The sequence below is a fragment of the Clinocottus analis genome, unplaced genomic scaffold (genome assembly GCF_023055335.1).
Source record: "Clinocottus analis isolate CAN_PGR_092001 unplaced genomic scaffold, fCliAna1.0.p SCAF_23, whole genome shotgun sequence".
Lineage (NCBI taxonomy): Eukaryota > Metazoa > Chordata > Actinopteri > Perciformes > Cottidae > Clinocottus > Clinocottus analis.
The window spans coordinates 5401720-5423683 of NW_027175965.1; the positions used below are offsets into that span (position 1 = coordinate 5401720).

The following is a 21964-nucleotide window of genomic DNA, read 5'->3' on the forward strand; positions in this document are numbered from 1 at the left end:
TGATGACTATACGCATACAAAACAAGTGGGAGCTTCACCGAAACTAGAGACAACAGATCAGCATATTCCAGCCAATGTTGCTCATTTTTACACCATGTAGCTTAATGAGACTATCTAAACAGTAAAGTATTGGAGCTGTATTCCCTTGTTTCAACACACACCTAGTAATTTCAGTGTATCATACCATACAGCGTATCTTCAAATTGTCCCACCAGTATGTGTTGGTTTCATTCTAATGGATAAAAAAAAAAGAAAATGCACCAAAACCAAACACTCTCCTTCATTCATGACACGATGGTGTTGTAGCAGAATTGTAATTTCGTCCACAACGTCCGCGACTCTGCGTGTAAATCTACTGTTGTTGCATAGTTATGTCTATTTTGTGCTGACACAATGTGTTTCTGAACTGCTGAGCAGACTCTTTTAAGACAACAGGGTCAGCCCATTAGCCGTACACTTCAGATTGTTGTTGAATGTGAAAACTATCAGGTGAGACTTGTGTACAAGCTAACGCTGAAGGAAAGGGAACAAACAGCATACAGATAAGTAGCAGTTCTGAGAAACTAGAGCTCCCGTGGGTCTAATACAAGAACACATTTTGGCAGGAGCTGAAACTTGATGAGACTTGTTATATACTTTCTTACATTCTTTTTCTTATAATCCAAGCCATTTTTTGTTGTTTTCATCCTACTGTGTTTAATTATAACTGCATAATTTCCTGTTGAGACGTAAATGTTCGCAAAGGTTACGCGAAAGAGTTTTTTTTTTCCGCTATTAAAGCAGTGTGCCCGGCCTCATAATTGTCTCCATAATTGATTCGGGGGGAATGAGAAAAACGAAAAGGTGCTCTGTGTGAGTCCTGCAGAGTTTGTGTGCGAGTGTGTGTGTGTGTGTGTGTGTGTGTGTGTGTGTGTGTGTGTGTACACAAGTATGTGTATAGCCTACGTATATTTGATTTGTGCAAGTGCACATCTGCGTCTGAATGTGTGTGTGCGCTCCTGTCTGAGTGGTCCTTCCGTGATGCTGTGCCATTTCACTTTAACGCCTGATTGGTCAATGGCTGCCTCTGCTGGCGGCATGACGTCTTTCACTCCAGGAGGGCTTTTAGCGTGCGCTCGGCTGGTGTGTCTGTTATTTTGGTGCACTTCCTTAACCATAAATATGATGCTCCCAGGCGTACATTTCTTTCTTTCTCTCTCTCTCAGAGGCGCGTACAACATATGCAGAACACACACACACACACACACACACACACACACACACACACAGGCATATAAATCAGCACTAATTTGCAGTCTTTGAACACTAGACTAATCTGGTTTGAGCACTCTAGACTAATTAACATAAGATGAACCAACCTCACTTGCCATTTGACCACCTGTACTTCATCACACACACACACACACAAACACACACACATAAATAGGAGTTGGCAGTGAAACAGTAAAATGACTTCTAATTCAGCGTATGTGATGGAAATACTTTTATTTCTCCCTCTTGGGCCACAACAATGATTTACCAGCCTCTTTGACTCCTACAATATGGTTCAGATTCACCTGCTGTTTCTTCTGCCATACAATGCTTTTGGTTCTGTTCAGTGGTGTGTAGATTTGTCTGAGGAGGTGCAGCACTGCGGGGGAGGTGGGCACACCGCTATCACAGCCTCCAATATGTCAGAAGTAATTAGGCTGATCAGAGAGTATACCCTATTATGCACAAAGAGGTGTGTGCTTTGCGCCGTTAATTAGACTGATTCTAATAAGGCCGGTGTACACTTCTTCCCTTTTAAACTGAGAATTCACAAGGCATGTTTGTAGATATGGCTTGGTTCTGCGGTGCCCATACACCTTGTAATTGTACAACGATAAGAACACAATCAGCCAAAACGTTGTCAATTGGAAGAAAATTAGTCTAGGTGAGTTTAAAAATATTGAAATGGCAAAATATGAACACTTGTTTCACTGATCCAAAATAGGCATGTACGCATATACGTTTCGATACAAAGTCTTCTTCAGAGCGCTTGATGTTTATGCATTCAGTTCAGTAATAAACACAACGGCCATTTATTTAGGAACCGATGACTTTTCTTTTCCCATGGCTCTAGAAACAGAGACCAACCACAATCATACAATCGCATTTGATCCAAACCCCATTACATACAATAATGAGCTCCACAAAACACTGTTTCTGAGCATCACAGTGTTACTATTAAAACAATACACTAAAGGGGGACACTTAAATAAACATAGATATTTCTGAATGTTGCCTCGTGTTTAAGGCGTTGATTAGTTTCTGCTCGACCTCAGGGACATAGTAACATATAGATCATATGTGTTGATTTGTTGTTTTTCAGACGGCACATTTGCAGATTGGAGGATTTTGTGCTTGTTGTTTTGCTGCAGCAGTCGCGGTTTCCACATGGCGACATGCCCGTTGTTGTCAGCCGTGTGGTCTTGTTTTAAATCCCATCTTCATACGTGACAGCACTTTAAATTATGGGTGCTCTCCTGAATGAGTGAAGGGGCAGTGATTTTCATTGTTTCAAGCAGAAGTGGTTTTGTGTCTCCTCTGTGCCTCTTTAATCTGTGAAGCACCATGATTGTATTCTGCAGAGCAACAGGCCCGCCTTGAATCCTTTGTTTTTGCTCATTAGAGAAGAGATCAGAGCAAGAGTTGGTGTTTACAAGATGCAGGGCTGTCTGATGTTTTTTATGAACAGTTGTGTTTTAACCTAAAAAATTGACCAACTGGGAATTTATTTTATTGGGATGAGCGCTAGCAGCATGCCACATTTGAGTTGCGTTGTCTTTTCGGTAGAAAGAAACATGGATCCAGTTTCATTTGCATGTACGGTCAAGTTCAAGTCATTTAATTTGGCAGTGCTGTATTCACAGATGATTTTCAGAAAACTGGAGCTGTTATTAGGATATGAAACACAGTATATGAATTCCCTTTGTATCTCCTCCCAAAATAGCACAATTCCCTAAAAGGACCACTTGTAAAGCTTTGTCTTTGAGTGATATGGGGTTTATTTTGGAGTCATGTGTGACAGTTTCTTTACATTTTTCCACAACCAATCCCACCACAGAGGGCACTGTCGCTGTCCCCATCGCATTACATTCTGTTAGAGGTACCAGTTGGATTTATATTGTGAACATTGCATAGCAACTCAGAACAGGTTGCAGTTCAATAGGAATGCATTGGTCGGACTTTGGGTTGTTTCTGTCTCAGGTAAAAGGTAGCAGAGTTCAAAGCCTAGTAATTGGGAGTGCAACCATATACATTTCCTACATCAAAGGAAACCGGTATTTTGTTCATTGCACATCATTGAAAGTGCAATCACTCAGAATATTCAGCACATCTTTCCTGTCTATGAATGAGATAGGAACCCTGTTCAATACGTGCCCATCTAGAGCGGTTGGAAATGATTGCTCGGCCTCTGATATTGTTGCTTGAGCTTTCTTGAGAACCTCTCAGTTGGATCTTCCATCAATGCCAGAGTATATTTGTCATTTGGTTGCAAAAGCCCTCACAAACATTGACGGAGAGCGACGTTGTTTGGCTGCGTAACGGTTAACAGGGGACCCCTCTCTGTTCGCTATGCAGTCTGTACGTAACACAGAACTCAATACATACTGTTGTTCTCAAAAGTCAGCACTCAAAAATGTAATTCTTTGGATCCTCAGCAATACATCAGAAGTGTAAAGTCGACCGGATGGACGGTTGTCGAGAAAGTCAAAGTGCAGCCAGCCAGAAAGAGACTCCTCCTGTCTTTGTGTGACAGGTTGCTGTTGTAATGGAAAGGATACAATATATTTTTAATCTCAGTGAGATTTAATTAAATAGTTTAATCGTCAAAATAAACATGATCAATGATGCAAATGATGCTTAGTTGCAGCCCAGAAAATAGATCAGCCAATTGGTTTCATATTTTCATTCATTTATCCAATAAATAGTGGTTTCAACGTGTACACCCACATTACTCTCTGCACTTGGACTTATTGCTCAAGCTGTGAACAGTATGTCATAACATAAAATGATAAATCACAGGAGTCTCCCAAGAGTTCTTGGGCATTGTGGTGCAATCAATTTTCAATAAACGTATTACCAGCAAAGCTGCTGTTATATACTAAAAGTGCCTGAGAATATGCCTTTAATACCCTGTTCGTGAAATAGAAATAAGGTGGTATGGTGGAGTATGCCTTTGCACAGCCATTGTTCTATTCTTAAAGCAAAGCCCTGAATCAAATCCTGTCTTTGCTGGAAGGTATAGCTTGTAAGACTACATGAGCTATTCCAACATCTCTTCTGTCAACATTGTGGATTTCTCTCGATATTACCATTTTTCTTTTAAGCCTCCTTTTTTTTTTAACCTCAACTTCAAAGACCTCTGAACAGGCAAAAATATGCAAGGCAGAAATAAACTTAGTCTATATTCTGCTGTGGATTGGTGTTTGAAAATATTTGTTGACAACATGCCACTAAATGCACTGAAGCTACAAATTAGATAGGGACATTTGTCAGCGTTTGAATAAGCTTTGGTCCAAGACTTTTGATAAGTGGACCACATTTTTGTGTGACAAGCATTTTTATTTTCACAAACGACCTTCACTCCCATGGGAGAGCAGAAAAACTGGGTTCTGCTGTAATTAGGATCGCTCGCTGGCAAGAAAAAGAAGCACCCAAGGTAGAGGGGTGAGATAAAAGACAGGGAGGTAGAGTGAAGAAAAGGATGAAGGTGGGGAGGATGTGAGGAGGAGGAGGGAGGGAGATAATGAGAGGCAGGGTGACAGATTGAAAGAGTGCAGGAGAAGGAGAGCATGTCAAGAATCAAGGGGGTTGTTTGCCTGTGGCTGCCTCGTGGTGTGATGTCGTTGAATCGTCTCACCATGTTTTATTACAAAGGACTATGTGTTAAGGTCTGTATTGTCAGCATTCCAAGTAACTTATGTCGGCTTGAGCGTCTCAGCCTGTGAATTCGCTGTACATTTTGCAGACAGAAGCTGAGCTCATCCAAAAAGTAATGTAGTAGAACTAAGAAACCACCTGAGTAAAATAGTGCAGAAAAATCTGAGACAATTGTCCTCTTGCTTCACTGTCTGCATAGACTTACCAAATATGTAATAAAAAGTGTCTTCGATAACCTCCATCCTACATTTTATAGAGCATGTGGTTTTCCTGTACTTACTGTAGGTTTACCATTCCAACAAATATACATGGAAATGTGACCGTAAATCTTTTTTTCCCAGCCTGCATTGCTTTGCACATACCAGACGGAAATATGCAGAATATAGTCTTGAGCTGCTTACAAAGCAATATGCCTCCATTAACACAGTACATGGTGTAATAAGAAGTGTTTTACTTTTACAATTAATGTTGCCATCTGTTTTGTTTTTTTTGCTGTCAAGTCAGCTCGCTTCGCAATCATCTGTGTTGCCATCTGAGAGAGAACATTTAACTTTGTGATGCAGTGTGTACAATGCTGTCCGTGTGTTGGCCTGCTGCGATTCAATCAACGAGTCCGGTTGGTATGTGAGATTACTGTCGCAGATAGAGCTGATAATGTAGGTTCAGGTGGGGACATGTAGTCATAAGTGGCACCCAGATGAGCTGAATGCTGCCCAAACACATCCACACGATATAATTATTATTGCTGGCACTGACTGATTTCACCTGAATGGAGTCAAATAGTGGTAAAACAATACTACCGCCACCTTCCCCCTCACCCTTGGCCTTTACTTAATGCAAGACATTGTTGCAGTTAATTGCTTTTAGTGGCTCACTGTTCCTATCCACCCTCTTTTGCAAACTAGAAATGCGTATGCTTACTTCTGTCTGCTGCTGACTGTAACAGCTGTTTGCAAAGCCGTCTTTTAGTTTCTGTCTATTATTGCTGTTCCTGTATGCCTTCTGTCGCTAACTGCTAAGGCTGCTGCTAGCGGCCCTCTGTTGCTAACTGCTAAGGCTGCTGCTAATTACCCTCTGTTGCTAACTGCTAATGTTGCTGCTAAAAGCCCTCTGTTGCTAACGGATAATGCTCCTGCTAACGGCCATCTGTTGCTAACTGCTAAGGCTGCTGCTAATGGCCCTCTGTTGCTAACTGTTGTAGCTGTTAAAGCTAGGTGTTCTCTTTCTCTTGATAACGACCTTTGCTTTTGCCAAAAAAAACCTCTACTTTTTCTAACTGCTTCTGGTGCTGCAAGCTGCTAATGCTGCTAATCATTTCTGTTGCTAACAGCCATTGCTGTTGTGAACTCACTGCAAACTTATTCGTAAAGTATCAGATAATCAAATTGATAGACCAGGATTTAAATACCTACTAAAGTACACTGTAGTAGCGAAGTGATGTGGTTGTATGTTTGCATTGAATGATCGTGTTGCACCTTGGCGCTGTCCAATAAAAGATGGATCCTGACTAAGCAGGCAACCCTCCCATAATTTTTGTGTATATTTGTAAAACTTTTGTTGATGAAGTAAAGCAGGATTTTATAAGTATGAATGACCTGAATCACTATGCAGGGCTAAAGTTGGTGTCTGAGCGAACTGTTAATTATACTCATAGCTCCATCTCTTTCACCTCTCTCTTTGTCTGTCTCTCTTTTGTCTGACAGAGACAGTGATGGATACAAGGACAGCGACAGCTGAGCTTGGCTGGATATCGTTCCCTGCCAACGGAGTAAGAACAATGTGGAGAGGTGTAATGTGCTAGTGTGTAGGCGTACGGATGTGTATACTATGTACCCTTGGGAAAGCAGTTTGAGTACACTTTACAGTGCTCTAATAAGGAGTCTGTCAAAATCCTAATTACAGTCGCAAGGTGACACCAATTAACCGCTATTGATGCAGAACAGAATGGATTCCAATAGATCAGGGAGATGAGGCTTACAATAATCTGCAAGAGACACATTAATATAATGTATGAAATACATCTGAATGAAATAGAATAGGGTGTTCCACCCACCTTCTTGAACTTAAAATTCTGCCTTGGCTACTGGCTGTGTGTGTGTATGTGTGCGTGTGTGTGTGTGGCTCTAATTGTGATGAATGGTTGTCCCTCTTCAGAAAAGAACAAGGTAGCGGGGGGAAAAAAAAGTAAATGAGGGAAGGGATTGGGGAGCCAGGAAGAAAGAAAGAGAGGGAGAGAGAGAGAGGGAGAGGGAGAGGGAGAGAGAGAGAGAGAGAGAGAGAGAGAGAGAGAGAGAGAGAGAGAGACACACAAAATGGTAGGGAGGGAAAGAAAAAGTTTAATTTGTGTCAGGTCTTGGTAAACCCATTAATCATTTTGGCCTCCCCTCTCATCCATACCCCTGCCCCGTCCTCACACACACACTCACACGTTCCCCAGTGGGAGGAGGTGAGCGGCTATGATGAGAACCTCAACACCATCAGGACGTACCAGGTGTGCAACGTGTTTGAACCCAGCCAGAACAACTGGCTCCTCACGACTTACATCGACCGGCGGCTGGCGCAACGCATCTACGTGGAGATCCGCTTCACCGTACGCGACTGCGCCTCCATCCCCAGCGTCTTGGGCTCCTGCAAGGAGACGTTTAACCTGTACTACCTGGAGACTGAAAGGACTTTGTCAGAGGGCATCAAAGGGGTGGAGTACTGGGCCAATGCCCCTTTTCTTAAGGTAATTAGTCCAGAAAAGAAGCAAAGTTGGTGGTCATTATTAGCATTTCAGAGTATGATTGTGATGGTAATCTCAATGTTAAACAATACAATGTTTTTTTTTTCATTTAACATAGGAGTGTTAAGGGCTTAATCAGTCCACCCTGGAGAGGATGTAGGCCAGAGGCCAGAAATCTGACACTTGTGCTCATTAAGTATATTGGATTGGAGAACCAATCTGAGAAAGTCTTTGTCAAAGAGCTTAAACAAGGATTTAGATTTTTCTTAGCCAATGAAAAGTTGTAATTTTGGAGATCCATTGTTTTTGATATTTGAGAACAAATTCATATTTTATTGAAAAAAGGCTCTAAGGTTTAAACTTCCTCTAATTGTTAGAATGGAGCGCTGACTGATTGGACGTGTTTTTACTCGTGGTCTTTGGTATTAATTCTCTCCTGAATTTACACAGCCATACGTGTTTGCAGCTTTTTCAATTAGCCAAATGAAATCAAGTTTCTGTGTAGTTTCACACCGCTTGTGTTGATGAATCAGAGTGTTGGAAACCATCCAAGTGTTGGAAATCTCCTCGCTGCTGCCTATGGTGCCATCATCAAGGTTCATTGGGGAAATAGCAAATTATGACTCCATTCTAACAAAATTAATTGACACAGTATGTGGTCATAAGGACAATATTATACAGCAGATTCAAACATTGCTGAGTCAATCTAAACTAGGAACTCAGGACAGAAGAAGCTCAAATATTTATTTATTTTTTAATTTCTCTTGCTTTCTTTTGCCATTCCATTCCTTCCCCCTGTCTATCTGTTTCTGTCATTGTCAGGTGGACACCATTGCCGCAGATGAGAGTTTCTCCCAGGTGGATTTCGGGGGAAGGCTAATGAAGGTGAACACAGAAGTTCGAAGTTTCGGGCCATTGTCCAAAGGTAGAGGCTTCCACTTGGCCTTCCAGGATCTCGGCGCTTGCATGTCCCTGCTGGCTGTCCGAGTGTTCTACAAGAAATGCCCCAGTGTGGTGCAAAACTTTGCTTTTTTCCCAGAGGTACGGACCAGAACTAACTGAGAACTGTGGTTGTCTTTTCATCAGACTTTGGTGCAGCTGTTCGACATGTATACAGACATTCAACTCACTATTCTTTTCTGATTCTGATTCTCTGAAGACACTGACTGGAGCAGAGTCCACCTCATTAGTGATCGCGAGAGGAAGTTGTATCCCCAATGCTGAGGAGGTGGACGTGCCCATAAAGCTCTACTGTAACGGAGACGGAGAGTGGATGGTACCCATCGGCAGCTGCAGCTGCAAGGCGGGTTATGAACCAGACAACGGCAACGTGTGCCGAGGTAAATCTGTGCATCAAATTGTGCTTGTAAAAAAATGGAGGGGCGTTTTTGCTGTATAAATTCTCCTTATTTAAAACCTGTTCTGATGACCGTGCTGCAGCAAACACTGTTGCATTCTGCACACAACATGTCATATTGTTTCGTAGCAAAAGCCAATGAGCCGGGTTTGACAGCAAATCAATATCTAGCAAACAAGCAAACATGTTTCTAATCAACCATAGCAAACATGCTGGAGCAGAAGCAATATCTCACAGAGCATACAACACAAAGGTATCACCAAGCATGTTGGAATCAAACAAATAGTTTTAACCTTAATTTGATATAAAAATGTGTGCATAATACAAATATGTTATTGAACATATATTTTAACATGTTTGCATATCAATTCTCTTTGTTTTCCATTCACTATGAAAAATGTGCCATATTTAAGTGCTGGCCCACTGGACTACAATGCTGAGTCAATTCAGTTGAAAATGCAATTGTTTTCATTGTGTGTAAATGTAAGTGTGTCATCGCTGGCAGTCTTAGCTGGATAATCACATGCATGAATACATATTCAGATGTATTTGTGACCATGGGTGCGATATGTTAATATTAGTCGAAGCAGACTTGGGTGAACATGGCACCGAAATAGCTCCTCTATCTCATTTACCTCCTTTTTATATCTGGCCTCCTTCCCCATTTCCTCTCTGAAGAAGTACCCATCATTTCTTATTCTGCCTGGAGAGTCTCATCCATTTTGAGTGTGTGTGCAAGAGAGTGTGTGTGTGTGGGTGTGTGAGCATGTGTGTGTGATGTATGTACACATGGTGAAATGATAAGTGAGGCCGCTTCATCCCATGTTAATTAGTTTAGCGTGTTCCAGCCAGATTAGTCTCCTGCAAATTAGTCCTGAACTGCCAGAGAGTGTCGACAAGATAGAGGGGCATCTGGAAGGAAGGAAGGAAGGAAGGAAGGAAAGAAGGTGGTAAGGAAGGAAGGAAGGAAAGAATGAAGATAAAGGAAGTAAAACAGCAGAGCCCTCTGGAGAGTTGGACTGGCAAGAAAGTAAAATTTAAAAAAAAGGACAAACCAAGGACAGAAAGGTAAAAACTGCGAGGGATAAAAGAGATAGAGAACACAGAAGGGAATGATGAATACTATTCTATCTGTCTCCAGTGAAATGCATTGCATTTTAGCATTGCCTTTGGTGTCAGTGTCTCTTTTGTACAGAAATACTTTTTCTTCATATCAAATTTGTGTGCGTACAAGGTAAGCCAGAAAAGATTCATGTCAGACGGTGATTAAATCTGACAATATTACAGCGCTGTTGATTGACACTGCAGGAGGAATTATGGCAAAAAAAAAATTCCCGGTAATTTTCTGTCGATCTCTTTAAAGATATTGAGCTTGTAATTGTTGCCTTTTGAAAAAAAAAACTAGAAGGGAGATATGGCAAAATATTATATTGCAATAATAGGTGTCATATCAGTTAATACATTTTCATATTTAATAAATGTGTTCCATTTCAGCTTGAAATGACCTCAAAGGAGATTCACAACCTGAAACATGACGACAAATTATTCAAGCAGAAAACAGGATATCTAAATAAATACATACATTTAAATACGATTGTAGACAGCACCCATTGGCACCACGCTATAAAAAAAAAACAGTGTGGGGGATGTAGTAACAAGGGAAGCATGACTAATGATGTTACAGTTTATGCTTCAGGCGATGAACGGAGGTCATGGTTTTCCCCTTTCTTAACCCATCTGCCTTGTACACTTAAAGTAGCCTTAGTCTGTCTCTTTTTGATACTGTAACACTGTGTGGCCAAACGGGACAATTAGTAGCCAACGTATCTCCACAGTCTGTCCACCATCTTTTCATGTTGTAACCGTGGAGCTGGTGATCTGGGTGCCGACGTGAAACTGTTTCCTCAAAGGGAGTGTCTCTCACCCATTCACCTTCAGTCATCAAAAGAAAGTAAATGATTGGTTCGAAACAGCGTTGTTTCTGTGTTGGGGAAGGGTTATTTGGCAGTTTTCAGGTAAATGTAACTTATGAACATCATATTAAAGTTCTGAAGACAATGTTCCATTGTGAACACTGTTCATATTGTTTATATTGCCCAGCCCGACTGGAAAGTCTTACTGGACACAGACCAAAGACAGTTTCTACGGACACCTGCCTTGTGTGTTTTATTTAAAGCATTCGTGCTTAAACAGTGATTTAAGATGTCGTGAGACAGAGGCCGTCCCGTCTGTCTCCACCGAGCTGGCATCTTCTGGGTGTGCTCTTCTGCCAATCAGCTGATAACAACTTGGCAGGAAACTGAACTGACTATTGGAACAGATGGTTGACTTTCTGTGTGTGTGTGTGTGTGGGTGTGGGTGGGTGTCTGTGTATCTGTGTGTGTCAGGCCATAGACATGGTGTTTGTTTTGCACCAAACCAGCATATTGTGCAAACCATCCGGCAAAACTGGCTCAACAGTACAAGGAGTGTGTGTGTGTGTGTGTGTGTGTGTGTGTGTGTGTGTGTGTGTGTGTGTGTGTGTGTACGTGCGTGCGTGTGCACGTGTGTGTGAAGTAAACATATTTAAATAGACCCTTACTTCAAATGCACAAAACTACAAATGTCAGCACTACCACCGAGTACACACAAACTTCCCCTGCTGTGGACTTCAACGAAGCTCTAAGAGTTTTTAAAATTGCCAGCTTTGCACCACACACACACACACACACACACACACACACACACACACACACACACACACACACATGCAAGCCTTAAATAATTGATCAGTGAGGCTGTATGCCAACTTTAGACCGTTGTCATCCACATGGTCGCTGTGTGACTGGCTAAAGGGAAACAGAGGGAATAATATTTTCCTCTCTTTGTCCCCTGTTTAACTTCCTTTCTCTCATTCTCTGGAATTATATGCACTTTCCTATTATCGCTCCAATCTTTTGGCATTTTCTTTCTGTAATTGTGTCACCATGCGCTCTCAGATTTCTTCCATTTGCGTGATGGCTTTTCTGTCTCGTGTCACTTCAAACTCAAAGGCTTTTTTTTTCTTCTCATTTTGGTCTGTTCTATCCACGCCAGATATTTTGCATAAAATTACAGGAATTACAATACATGTATCTACTATCCTCTCTCGTAACTCGGTTCAAAGCTTTATCTATTAACTGATATTCAGTATTAAAAATGTGAACAACAAACGTGGAACTCGTCCCCCTAGAATGTTACTCTTCAAAGAGTTGATGTTAAATAGTGTTACACTATTGTGTCTCACACCAGGGGCGTTTTCTTTTTTTCCAATATATTTTTTGGAACTGTCGTTTTTGTCATGAGTACTTTTCTACAGTATGTGAATATTCAGCAGCAAAAAATCAGCAGAAATGTTTTTCAGAATGTACATTTTCTGAACTTTGAGAATAAAGTCTTGGCGAGAATAAAGGCATAGTCTATTTGCGTTGTGCAGAGCAGATATATTCCAAGCTTACATAGTGTGCAACAGCATGGAGGCTCCATAAACTGCACACTTTGTTACTCCCTTTAACCTTGATGAAGATCCCCTCCGTCCAGAGGCAAATTCAATCAGAGCATTTTGCCAAAAGGAACCTCAATAAAATAACTTCCTGTGGCTTCGCCTTTACAACAATTGACCCTAAACGGACTGATCCTGGTAATTGGTTCTCTTTCTGCACAAATCTGTTTGAACCTTTAATTGAAAAAGTGCAGCGCTGCTGGGAGGAATACTTTTAATGTAAAATATTTGCAGGCGAATATTTCACATTTTTGTGTGGTTGATGCCTCATGGTCGATCAAAGTCCCACTTAGTTTCAATGTGATCTTACATTAATGAAAGGCTTGCTCATGTGTAGCAATGTGCACTTATAGTGTTTGCATTTCAAAATCACAAGAGACAGCTCGACAAAAAGTGAGCGATGACTTCAGGCTGCAGAGCGTCATCTCGCGGGGAAAAGGGGAGCGATGACTCGTTGCCATGGTGACATGCCCCATGCATGTGATCCAGGTTGTTGAATAAATGACCTTGACAAGCCAGATGTCTATCTATCTGCTTATTCAAGACAGAAACATGCAGCAAAGGTACAAGCCATTGACGCTGCTGAAGAGACGACTTCAAAGAGAGGTCTGACTATCAAGACACTGATAGAAAGGGGGAGTAACGTAGACGGACGCAGAGAAAAAGGAGTAAAGGTGTGTCTGACTGACAAATGGGAAGATTGAGGGGAAACTGTAGCTGAAGATAATTTGAATCTGCGAGATAATGGCTTGAGTTGAATTTTCAATCCGGTACACTCACTTTGCCACCGATTTCAAGGGAACGAGACGCTCTGTCTTTCACAGCTTTTTACTTTTTAAAGAAATACCTTTGGGTCATTTGTATGTCTTTATTACAGACAGTTGAGAGATGACAGTAAAGGAGGGATTAAACTGGGGATGTTGCAGTTCATGGTTGGCATCTTAAAACCCCGCATTTGTGTACTATTGCAATAAATGAAGCACAACATTGACTTATTATCGCCCATTGAAGTTGTTAGGTTGAAGTTATCAGCAATCCGTTGCTGTTTCGGGTCCAATATCTTTGTTTTTGGTCTCCAACAACTCCCGGGGGAAATATCGGACTTTAGATCGTAAATACTACATTCACCAGCGAGTCGCTCACTGGGTGTGTCGGCTGTTGGGGGCCGTCGTGGCTCACAGAGGGCTTTTGGAGCTTTTTAGCTGAAACGATTGCCTGCTGTGGCCAAAAATGTGATATGAGAGTGGGGATGGCTATGGTTAGAATTGTAATGGATACTAGTCATGCTTATCGGTTCAATTCCTTATCGATACTCTTATCGGTTTATTAATACAATTCATTCGAAAAGAATCAACAAATAGTCATTCTTGAGCAGCAATGTTGAAATAACTTACTATTGTACACTATGCTATTTCAATGCCAACACATACAAAAATATTCTTAGCAGCAAAGGGCTGAATACAGTTCAAACACACAGCCGCTCCTCTTATTAATAACTATCTAATAAACGACTTAACATACACTGACAGACGTATTGTAATCCCTTTGTATGGGTGCAGGCCTTTATTATTTATTAGCTAATCGATTAGCTTTCATTTATCAGTCTGTCCTTAATATCACACTCTGTATGTCATCACCAATGTTACGTGCACTCCGTAACTTTCAGAGGTCCGTTAGCCGTAGCGTTAGCTCCTGACCTTACCGACAGTCCGGTATTTCCGACAGTCTCATCAGCTCCCACCTATTCTCCAGTTTCGGGGGTCATCCCCCGGTGAGATTAAACCAAAACAGTCAAATTTGAGCCAGACAGATGAACAGTGTTCAGAAAGTTCATACACAAGCTTGATAAAGTCCTAGAATGCGATATAGAGTGTACTTTCAATCTTAGATGTGAGCAGTCTCTTCTCGCTCTGTGGTTCATGCACAATGTAATATGCAGTTAAAAACATGGGGGCAGAGCACTGCATCCTCAGCATCCTCAAGTCATGTTAAAACAAAAGCACAAGAAAGACCAAGAAACAATAAGATAGCATTTCAGACACCGTAGAGCAGTGCTGCAGAAGTCGTGATATTGAGAGGAAAGAATAAAAACAGCATTTGCTTTGTTCCTTTTATTATCCTCTGCTACATTTCTTTGTCTTTTTCTCTTTCAGTTTGTCTTTGTTTGTTTCCGTCTTTGTTTTTCCCCCGAGCGAAATGGGCCTGACCCTGAAACCCTGTAATGTTTGATTAAGTGACACTCAGAGGCTCTTAGCTCGCTGGCACTTTGTCTCATTTACCTCTTCCCCTCAATTGGAGTTATCATTTGGGCTCCGGTTTGTACGGACTCCGTAAAAGCCTGCTTGTGCAATCCTCCTCTTCCCGCCGCCATAAATCTGTGTAACATTTGCATTCTGGTCTTACAGCATGTGAAGCATCTCCGAGATAAAGTGAACATTCATTACAAGCGGAGGAAGTGCTAAAGATTAATCAAACCTGGAAACAAGTAACTTTAAAAAAAACTAATTTGTTTTGTTTCTCTCAGCCTTTTTTGGCAGAGCTTTTGTTTCAGTCTAATTTCTCATTTCACACTTCTGTTTCCCTGTTCTGCTTTTTATTTTACTTGTAGTCATAATTCCAAACGTGTTTTTGTCTGCACCAAAAAGCCACTTATGAAATCCCATGTGTTAATTAAAAGCAGGTTTCCTCTGGGATGCAAAGTACTCTCACTTAATGTGATATATTTCACTTAAGATGTTTGACCAATGTCACAAAATTTCATTTGTTTAGTGAATCTTTTCTCTGCTTTCGCTTCAAACGAGATGGAATATGTTTATTTCAAATTCGCTGTCAGTCACATAGTCAGCTGTACGAGTGCGGCTGAGGTGGCTGTGTTTTGGAGCGTTCGATTGTTTACCAGCTTGGAAATGTTTAATTTGCCTGTGCTACTATTGAAATACCTCAGACAAGAAACGTATCATTAAGTAATCAAGCCTGGAAAGATGAACAGTTCCTGTTCTTGGGTTTCACTTAAGATTCAAGCCCCTGATTGATTTGATGTCGAGCTTTTTCTTTGAAAGCTGCGCCTAATTTATTATTTGTAAACCGTTTTTGCATGGACTTCAAAAACAGTTATTCTGATCTCAATAGACCCTTCTGGTAATAAACATCACCAGCAAACACAGTTCCAGAAAACATCTTTGAGGCAAGAGAGACATGACTGTCATTTTTCAGCCGCATTATTACTAACATACTGTGATTCATTTGATCAAAGAGATCGTAAAATCGATACAGACGGATACATTTAACCGAAATAGTAGCAGCTACGGTTCTGCTCTATGACATTATGTTCAGACAAAGGTCTTGCAATAAAAAATTCATGGCAAAAATTAAAAATGCAATGCTACTTCCAGCAGACCAGCTGAAAAAAAAGGGGATGACACATACATGGGTGACATCACAGGAACTTTGTGTTTTTGGTTAAAAACACAGGAATAGGTGTGAAGTGACAGTTCTGAGAAGGAAATACAGTGATAGTGATGAGTGAGAACATTACATCTATTAGCTTTTTTTTGTGGAACTGTGGGCACGATCCTTGAAGAGTCCTCTGCATGAACAGAGAATGCAGAGCACAGAGTTAAAGCGGACGAGTGTTCAAAAGCTTGGAAGTGCGTGAGGTTATTGTGTAACAGATGGGTATTAAATGCACATGCTCCGGTGGAGATAACTACAAAGGCTCAGATCTTTGTGTAAACGGGCGCGGTTCTCCCTCAAATTCAAGGATGCTGAGGGACACATAACAAGACCTGCTGGCATTCGCATTTAATAAGCTGAAAGGGAGGGCCCTCATGCAGCCTACTAACCACTGCAGATGAGAGACGAGCATCCCTTTACATTCTCTAAAGAGGTGACATACCGACCCCGGCCTCCATTACCGGGCTTCTCTTATTCCAGTTCAGTTGAGTCACTATTATCACAGATGGGACACTTGATTTGCCATCAGGTGCACAATATACAAAACAAAGGTAAAAAAACAAACAAAGATGAAAACAACAACATGCAACTTCCGTGCTAATGATGAAAGTCCATAGAGGTGGATTAAAGCATGCTGCACGCTCGGAACCAGCCGTTCCTCCATGAATAACCGTTGGAGAAAGGGAAATATCATCTTTAATAGATGCGTTTCATTTCACAAAGAATAATTCAATTACTATGTATGTATAAACAACTCTGACCCAGTTAAAATAACCAGAGAAAATAAACTAATCTACAGTGAAGATAATCAGTGTGACACTGTGGACATTCACCAAATGTTTGTTGTGTATCTTTATAAAATAATGTGCTGCTATTCCCATATAATCCCCCTCTGTGCTTTGTCAACCTCATTCTACCAGTTGTAATAACTCCACCACTGCAAGGTCTTTCTAAAACAAAGTTTGCCAAATGTCTTGTAATCAAAACAAACATGCTCTATTTGTCGTGTTTCATCCTCGTCTATGTGTATTTGGTTTGTAAAGCTTTATCTGTCTCCCTCTCTCCTTCTCTTCAGCCTGCCCTCAGGGCACCTTTAAGTCGTTCCAGGGGGTGGGATTATGCCAGCAATGTCCGCTCAACAGTCGCTCTACCATCGAGGCCGCCACAATCTGCGGTTGTCGCAACGGCTATTACCGCGGAGACATGGACAAAGCCGAGGACGTGTGCACCAGTGAGTCTGTCTCTCTCTGTCCAACATACACACACCCACCAAATACAAAAATACATACTCAATAACCCTTCCAAGCGCATAGCCGAGCGTGCTTGTGCCTCAGGGTGACCGAGGCAGGTTCGCGAAGGCAGATTTTTTTTCGACCAATAGCTGACGTATTACACGCGCATCAGTGACACTGACAATCCAATATCTTGTCATTGAATTAAAGGCCAATATCGGCTTTGATTTATTATTCCAACTCTAATTTCATGCACCTCATTCAGTGCTGGTGTGCCGCAATGTTCCTGTCCTTGTTTGGGGATTTGGGGAGCAGTAAGTAATAACACTGCCACACTCCTCAGGCTTTCCATTGAAGTGAATATGTGTTTAGTGTGTCAAAGAGGCTGTATTGCTATGCAAGGCGAGGCACAGAGTTTGAAAAACGCTGCTGCTCCGTTCCACAGAGAGATGGTGTAAGTAGGTTGAGACATGAATCATTTTGGACTGTCTCTGTAGCTAGTCTCAAACTGGGAAACTGTGGGTGTGTGTTTGTGTGTATGTGTCTGGGTGTGTAGGTACACGCCCGTGTTTGTGCTCGCCCTGGTGACCTGAATAAAACTTTATGTTTTTCAAGGCTATAAAAAGCTCCGGTTCATTCATAGACGGATCATTATTTTTTCGTCTTACATTCATGAATGAACTTGCAACATTTTGCCAAAAGATTATATAAAAGGAAACCTGAAAGCTGTAAAAATGTGTGCAGTGATCGAATTATGACCATTTTATGAGCCCTACTTTTAGCCCTGTATGTCCACTTTAGAACTGGTTTTCATCACTGTCTACTGTTGGGATCTCAGCGTGTTTAGTTATTAGCAATTCCATTGATATCAATAGGATTATTAACAACAGGGCACCAAAATAGGCCCCATTTCTACTAGTTTGGGATTCCTTTAATGACTAAATAATATTATACTTCCTCCACACAGTTTGGATAAAATCGGGTTATTGCAATCAAACCATCTCCATAATGATCATCTATTGCAGTATATTACAGACGAAACAGCCTAATAATTTTACCTCGGTGGTTATGGAACAATCTCTGGGGTTATCCTCTTCTGACAACAGAGAAATTGCATGAAAAGCCTCCCCTAGACCCAGCAGCAGCACAAATTGATGCTGACAGATGAAAAAAACATCTAGTTTCCCAGTGAAAAGGTGTCAGGTGTCAAGTTACTCCACCTACACAGCTTTGTGAATTAACTTAGTACTTTCAGTTCAAGGGCAAAACCAAATTGAGTCGCACGTTTCTTTTCAAACACAAGCACTTGAAAGGAAAAGTGAAAACTCCCAAAAATAAGTCGGCGGGGGGGAAAAAAAAAACTTCAACACAGGAAGGAGCTTCAATTTATTTTTATTTGGAATAAAATCAGATCAGCGAGATGGAAGAGTGAGCGTGCAGTGTGCGGATAGCTGCCTGACGGAAAATCATTCCCTCAAGTTGCCTCATTGACTGCATAGGTACGGAGGAGGTGTGTGTGTGTGTTCTGTATCTGTGTGTGTGTGTTTTGTTTGTGCATTCCTGTGTCAGATTAGGTCAGATTGATGCTGCAAAAGACACTTTTAATAGCGCGAGGAAGCGCAGAGAGAGGTTGTGCAAAGACACCATTTCAGCTGACCCTTTGAAGTGAAGCGCTTTCTAGCAGGAGTTCAAATGACCAATTTAAAATGATGAATACCTCTTTTCTTACTTGTTTTGCATTTTAATGTTTAATGTATTTGCTGCAAACTCTGTGGCTTTCTGACACTTGTAAAATATATGTTTTATTTATGCTATTCACATCCAAAAATAACATTTGTCTCAATTATTGTAAATATGACTAGAACGCACAGTTTCGATCTGTCCATAAAATGGTACCACTCAGATTTTCAACCCGTCTCTGATTGTTAGCACTTTCATTCTGCGGGGTGGGTGTAATACATATATTCATATTTGTCAGGGCGACATTAAACGTTTCGTATGACTCTTTGATTTAACATATGTCAAGGTTGAATGTTCCAACATGTCTTGTGACTGTCTTGGGTCGTCTGAGTGACGCGTGTGAACAGTCGAGAGAAAGTGAACCCACTAGGTTTAACCTTGTGAAACCTCTGGGTGTGCGTTTAAGACTCACTATAACACCCTAAAAGCCAGAGTTTCTCCTCAGATCAAAGATGAGCTGACAGAAACCACCAAGACGGAGACACTGACAGACTGACTGACTGACTGACTGACTGACTGACTGACTGACTGACTGACTGACTGACTGAAGAGTGACAGACAAAGAGATTATTTGGCTGGCGGTGAGCTGTTAGGTCACCTTCCGACTATGTTGGCTGAATCTTTACACTGACTGACTGTCAGTAAAGTGAAAGTAAAGTAATCGCCCTCAGATTCACTGGGCAGTGTAGAGAAACCGAGTCCTGCATATCCAGGCGTATACCTCCACACCGCTGTGTCAGCGCTAAAGAAAAGTCTGACTCCACACATTATCGTTATGGTATCAGGGGGGGAAAAAGCGCCCTGGCTTGCTTATGATTGTTTTTAAGAAATACAATAGTCTTGGGCGACCCTCGGCCCACAATGCAGCTACGGTACCCTTGCAAAATAGATGCCGACTGAAATAGGCGACCAATGGCAGGGTTGTGACTAAATATTAAATCTGGTGAGTCAGACTAGCAGAAAAGTCCTGTTTTTGTGTCACTTTCTCTTTGGCCAACGAGTGTGTACCACTGTCTGCACTATAATGCAGAATATAATCTTGGCAAAAATTCAAGGGCCCATGGTTTTGACCACATCTGCCACAAATTTGTATTACCCATTGCTGCTTTTACAAAGTATTTACATACAGAGTCTTTTGAACAATATAGAGAAAATGAAATCAATTTATTGAAATGCAGCCTTTAAAATCAGGAGAAGATGACGCTCATGTCATATTCGAATATTACATCCAAAGTCATTGGACAAGTCTAGTCTCATATCACAATAACAATATGATATTGATATATTGCCCTACTCCTTTCTGTTGCAGCCCCCAGGGGTGTAAGAAGTATTTAGCTTCTTCAGACTAAAATTGTGTTATGTTTTCTATGAATAATTGACGGTACAGTCTGTGTTTTTTTTAATTTTTTGAAAGTTAAAGAATAATCACTTATTAAGATTGTTGTCCTTTATTTCTGTTGACTGACGAATGAGTTGGCTGTTTGAACTATTATCAAATCTTTATCTTAAAAGTAGCCAGTCACTACTGCCGTGAGATAAATATTTCGGGGTAAGATGTTGCGAGGTAGTTGTACAAAGTTGTGCCTCAAATGTTTAAGAAGTTAGCCAGTAATGCTGTCTCTCAGTCAACCCCAATATAATAGTGTTTTTGTATATTGTGGGTAAAAGGACTACGACTATGCTTTTGTATAATAAAAGAAAAAATGTGATACGATACCCTCCCATCATAGATTTACTTTAATATCAATCAGAGACTTCTTCATCTGCTCGTTACTGTAATATTACAGTGTATCAAACATGCGCTGCTCACACAACAGCTTGCTGAGCTATAAAACACCAGACATCCTGTGATAGTAAAAAATAGTATCCATATGTAGGCCATTAGTAGACACTGCTTAATAAAAAAAACAAATGATTTTCTCAAGTGCTCCCCGTAATGAGGTTTGATTGCATCCAGGTGTGCACCAGTGATTCACTTTAAGTTGACAGCCTCCGACAGAGACTCTGGAAACGTGTTTGTCAATCCTGCGACGCCCAATCATCTTCCCCCAGGCGTCCCTTCGGCTCCTCGCAACGTGGTCTCGGTGGTCAACGAGACGTCGGTGCAGCTGGAGTGGAACCCGCCGCGGGACATCGGGTACCGCGACGACCTGTCCTATAACGTCATGTGCCGCCGGTGCCACAGCAGCGAGCGCCGGGCGTGCCAGCCCTGCGACGACGGCGTGGCGTTCGTCTCGGGCAAGCAGAGGTTGAAGGAAACCAGGGTGGAGATCAGCAAACTGCGAGCCCACACGTCGTACACCTTCGAAATACAGGTTGGTCCGCTGAGTTCCTTCCTGCAGCTCCATGCATTCAACACGCACGCTGTTCAGAGCTGTTCAAGGAATACTCTTTATTTTGATTCACACGCTCACTGCCTTTGGGGGCTTGAAGTGTGCGTCGAAAGTTGACGTGTCCTTTCTGTCGTCAGGTTTGGCTCGACTCTTGTGTTATTATGCAAATCGCTGTCAGATATTCACTGTGTGGTGCTCAAGGATACTGAGACTACACAGCCGCTTGCTGACATGGAGGCTTTTATGCACAGTTTTCATTATATTATGTTCTATCAAACGTCAAGGCCACTCTGATGCAATATAAAGCCAGCAGGATGGACCTTCAATCTTCTGCTATTGGCCGCCGTTACAATCAGGGCTAAGGCAGGGTGTCCAAGTCAAGGTCACATACATTGAAATTGCTAACAGACGGAAGTGTGTTTCTTTGCTTCCCACATTCTGGTTTGTGGAATCTCTCATGAACTTTCAATCTAAATGTGGCCAATGATCTTTTTAATAATAAACACTTTTTGTTTTTAATGAATACACGAGTTGATCCATTCTGAATGCAGTCTGTTGTGGGATGGGCGGATCAATAATGATGTATGAATGACTTAAGCAATGACCCCATTGTGAAAGTATTGATTGTTATTCAATGTGCATCCTGAAAGCAGTCACCAGCAAAGACAGAGCTGAATATTTATGAAGATATCCGTC

At 41.5% G+C, this 21964-nt stretch overlaps 1 protein-coding gene across 2 annotated transcripts in view; it reads left to right on the plus strand.

The window, feature by feature from the left end:
- LOC137793631 (ephrin type-B receptor 1-like) overlaps positions 1–21964 on the plus strand; it is a 75062-nt gene that overhangs the window by 20898 nt on the left and 32200 nt on the right. For both annotated transcript variants that reach the window (XM_068589899.1, XM_068589900.1), the window contains exons 2-7: positions 6612–6676; positions 7346–7636; positions 8456–8674; positions 8793–8973; positions 17039–17194; positions 20988–21250. In XM_068589899.1, coding sequence (XP_068446000.1) covers positions 6612–6676; positions 7346–7636; positions 8456–8674; positions 8793–8973; positions 17039–17194; positions 20988–21250 — 1175 coding nt within the window. The remainder of the gene's footprint in view (positions 1–6611; positions 6677–7345; positions 7637–8455; positions 8675–8792; positions 8974–17038; positions 17195–20987; positions 21251–21964) is intronic.